The sequence below is a fragment of the Stylophora pistillata genome, chromosome 13 (assembly GCF_964205215.1).
Source record: "Stylophora pistillata chromosome 13, jaStyPist1.2, whole genome shotgun sequence".
Classification (NCBI taxonomy): Eukaryota; Metazoa; Cnidaria; class Anthozoa; order Scleractinia; family Pocilloporidae; genus Stylophora; species Stylophora pistillata.
The window spans coordinates 5,383,125-5,387,500 of record NC_142531.1 but is presented as its reverse complement, the minus strand read 5'-3'; the positions used below and the strand labels follow the sequence as shown (position 1 = coordinate 5,387,500).

Here is a 4,376-nt window from a genome sequence, read left to right as displayed (position 1 = left end):
CTTGGTGGAAGAGAAGCCCCATGATCCTAGGAAAAAGATGAAGAGTGTCGAAAATAACTTGTGTGAATGGAATTGAGATTAATGGCTCATGAATTGAACCTTTCCTTCCATCAGTGGTTTTTTCTGCGCTGTTCTTCATACATTGTTGAAGATTCCTCTCAATTGGCCAGTCTTGTACTAAAAAAAAATTATAAAACAGAATGTTTATCAGAAAAATGCCAAATAAATATTGCATTTTGTATTTATAGCCACACTTTTAAGCATTGCCGTCTTCTATCACCTGTCATAATTTATGTTTTCTAACTTGTAAACATCCTTCAAACTGATGATGGATACACTGTATCCGAAACATGTCTATTTATCATGGCAATGTTATTGTATGAGATGGTAGTTAAACAAAATGTTGTCTACAAAATTTATCTTTTAAAACATAATTGAGTATATTAGATGTACACTTACTTGAAAAATGACAAATTTTTGCTTTTGTGCAGTGGCACCATATGCAAAAATATTTTCCAGCGGCAGCATTTAGTCCATAGGCCATGGCGAGAAATCTCCAGTCTGAGCAGCAGTACCTTTGGAAAACAAAATGAAAAATGCTTCATTGGGTAAACCATTTCCTGTTTCAATTTGAATGGATCCCAATTCACAGTGCCCCATCCTATCATGTACTGAGACACATAGTAAGTTATGTTCATAGCTAGAATATTTACATAATCTCTACTAATTCATAAAAAAAAAATTATTTTATGACGTAAAATAATTTGAATGACATTGGATTTTGTTCGACATTTAAGAATAAATATTAGGGAGAAAAACACACAACGATGATGACTCCATGTCATCATTCTTAAGGGAGAAGAGAATAAAAATGAATAGTTAATTTATACCGTCCGAAGGTGACAAACGTAAAAAGTTAAAAATTTTTTTAAAAATATCAATAAATAATTGCGCGTGTTGAGTTCATAAATGTAAACTATTAAATAAATAGTTTCGCGCGTATGGAATCCGATTGTTTGTTCAAAGTGGGCTTCATCTTTTTTATGAAAAGCATTTCATGAACTAAACAGTCCAGTTTCCTGGTGCACTTTTTAAGTACGTTGAAATGCTTGGTCAGGTCGCCGATGGTTTGTAGGCCGTGGTCGTTCTTTAGATGTTTGCCGATGGCTGAATTACGGTGCTCATCAATACGTTGATATAAATGCCAGCTGGTGTACCCGACGTACTCTGCATCGCACAGATCACATTTATAATTATATACAACGCATTGTTGGCTAACTATAGGAGGTTTAGGCTCACGCATTCTGACAAAGCACGTCTTCCTGGTTTAAGCTTCGCCTTACTTCTAAAGATTCTTGCAGGAAAATTACCTCTAGTAATGTAGTTGGCAAACAGAATGCAGAGAAATTACTTTGCCATAGCAACACTTTTGGATCCGTGGATTGTAGCTGATAAGGCCGCATTTGGCTGGGCAGGTAAAACTCTTTACAACCACTCTGTTGTAGCAGGACTTGTGGGTCCATGGATTGTAGCTGATACGGCCACATTTGGCTGGGCAGGTGAAACTCTTTACAACCACTCTGTTGTAGCAGCACTTATGGGTTCACGGATTGTAGCTTACCACCCCACACCTGGCTGGGCAAGTGAAACGTTTGGAGACTATTCTACCATAACAGCACTTTTGGGTCCATGGATTATAGCTTACAAGGCCGCATTTACCTGGGCAGATGAAACTCTTTAGAACCACTCTGTTGTAGCAGCACTTGTGGGTCCACGGATTGTAGTATGCCACCCCACATCTGGCCGGGCAACTAAAAGTTTTGGACACCACCTTACCATAGCAGCATTTCTGGGTCCATGGGTTGTAGCTGATACGGCCACATTTGGCTGGGCAGGTGAAACTTTTTACAACTACTCTGCTGTAGCAGCACTTGTGGGTCCATGGATTGTAGTTTGCCACCCCACATCTGGCCGGACAACTAAAAGTTTTGGACACCACCTTACCATAACAGCATTTCTGGGTCCATGGATTGTAGCTAATACGGCCACATTTGCCTGGGCAGGTGAAACTCTTTACAACCACTCTGTTGTAGCAGCACTTGTGGGTCCATGGATTGTAGCTTACCAATCCACATCTGGCTGGGCAAGTGAAACGTTTGGAGACTATTCTACCATAACAGCACTTTTGGGTCTACGGATTGTAGTTTAGAAGGCCGCATTTAGCTGGGTAGATGAAACTCTTTAGAACCACTCTGTTGTAGCAGCACTTGTGGGTCCAGGGATTGTAGCTCGCCACCCTACATCTCGCCGGACAACTAAAAAAACTTTTGGACACCACCTTACCATAACAGGATTTCTGGGTCCGTGGATTATAGCTAATACGGCCACATTTGGCTGGGCAGGTGAAACTCTTTACAACCACTCTGTTATAGCAGCACTTGTGGGTCCATGGATTGTAGCTTACCAATCCACATCTAGCTGGGCAAGTGAAACGTTTGGAGACTATTCTACCATAACAGCACTTTTGGGTCTACGGATTGTAGTTTAGAAGGCCGCCTTTAGCTGGGCAAATGAAACTCTTTAGAACCACTCTGTTGTAGCAGCACTTGTGGGTCCAGGGATTGTAGCTCGCCACCCCACATCTGGCCGGACAACTAAAAGTTTTGGACACCACCTTACCATAACAGCATTTCTGGGTCCATGGATTGTAGGTGATACGGCCACATTTGGCTGGGCAGGTGAAGCTCTTTACAACCACTCTGTTATAGCAGCACTTGTGGGTCCATGGATTGTAGCTTACCAATCCACATCTAGCTGGGCAAGTGAAACGTTTGGAGACTATTCTACCATAACAGCACTTTTGGGTCTACGGATTGTAGTTTAGAAGGCCGCATTTAGCTGGGCAGATGAAACTCTTTAGAACCACTCTGTTGTAGCAGCACTTGTGGGTCCAGGGATTATAGCTCGCCACCCCACATCTGGCCGAACAACTAAAAGTTTTGGACACCACCTTACCATAACAGCATTTCTGGGTCCATGGATTGTAGCTGATACGGCCACATTTGGCTGGGCAGGTGAAACTCTTTACAACCACTCTGTTATAGCAGCACTTGTGGGTCCATAGATTATAGCCTACCAATCCACATCTGACTGGGCAAGTGAAACGTTTGGAGACTATTCTACCATAACAGCACTTTTGGGTCCACGGATTGTAGTTTAGAAGGCCGCATTTCGCTGGGCAGATGAAACTCTTTAGAACCACTCTGTTGTAGCAGCACTTGTGGGTCAAGGGATTGTAGCTCGCCACTCCACATCTGGCCGGACAACTAAAACTATTGGACACCACCTTACCATAGCAGCATATCTGGGTCCATGGGTTGTAGCTGATACGGCCACATTTGGCTGGGCAGGTGAAACTCTTTACAACCACTCTGTTGTAGCAGCACCTGTGGGTCCATGGATTATAGCTTACCAATCCACATCTAGCTGGGCAAGTGAAATGATTGGAGACTACTCTACCGTAACAACACTTTTGGGTCCACGGATTATAGCCAACAAGACCACATTTCGCTGGATAGGTGAAACGTTTGGACACCACTTTACCATAACAACATTTGTGGGTCCACGGGTTATAGCTTAGCAGTCCACACCGCCCTGGGCAAGGGTAACACTTAAGAACCACTTTGCCATAGCAGCACTTATAGGTCAGTGGATTATAGGTAGAAAGGCCACATCTAGCTCCGCAGATGGAGTTCTTTGTAACCAGTTTGCCATAACAACACTTATGGGTAAGTATGTAATTGTACGGGATGTTGCATGAAACGTCATCGTCCCGGACGGTTTGTAATTTATTGACAGCCAGGTCATCTTGGCGAGAGTCTAAATGAAGAAATATTTGTATAAAGTTAGGCATGAGGTCTGAGAAAAAAAATTGGTGTGATCAAGTCTGGCAAGGTTTGTACGTGGTTTCTCTGAATAGAGTTTTCAGAAATATTCCTTACATACTTTTGGAAAATTAAACTTGAGTGCAATCTAAATGGATCTTGCTTCTGGGAGCATAATACATTTTCGTTTTTCAAGATCAGTGTAAGGAAGTAAGATTTTGTCCTTTCTCATAAGAATTGTATAACTCCATTGTTGACCTTAATTGCTTGATAAAGAGAGTACTTTAATTGGGACCACCCTTCCACCAATTGCTTATCTAGGAATTGCTTTGGTTTCTAAGGTATGATTACAGTTTTTCAAAATGACAGGGATTTATATTATGATTAGAGAAGATTGTGCATTGTTATGTGTGTTTGTTGTTATTAGCCATGATATTTATCTATGTGACTTGTAATGTATTGCGTTACATAGGGTCACATAGCGTTACCACT

The 4,376-nt window shown here is 41.7% G+C and overlaps 1 protein-coding gene and 1 long non-coding RNA gene across 2 annotated transcripts in view; both read right to left on the bottom strand.

Annotated features, from left to right (window-relative positions):
* Nucleotides 1-210, bottom strand: part of LOC148717363 (uncharacterized) — a 6,005-nt gene extending 5,795 nt beyond the window's left edge. The window contains exon 1 of the long non-coding RNA XR_015994606.1: nucleotides 2-210. This is a non-coding gene — a long non-coding RNA (uncharacterized LOC148717363). The remainder of the gene's footprint in view (nucleotide 1) is intronic.
* Nucleotides 211-2,336: 2,126 nt separating this feature from the next.
* LOC148717362 (uncharacterized) lies at nucleotides 2,337-3,913 on the bottom strand. Its single transcript, XM_088743664.1, has one exon. It carries the CDS (start codon nucleotides 3,911-3,913, stop codon nucleotides 2,867-2,869), a length of 1,047 nt encoding a protein of 348 aa, XP_088599790.1. The 3' UTR covers nucleotides 2,337-2,866.
* Between the last annotated feature and the right edge of the window lie 463 nt (nucleotides 3,914-4,376).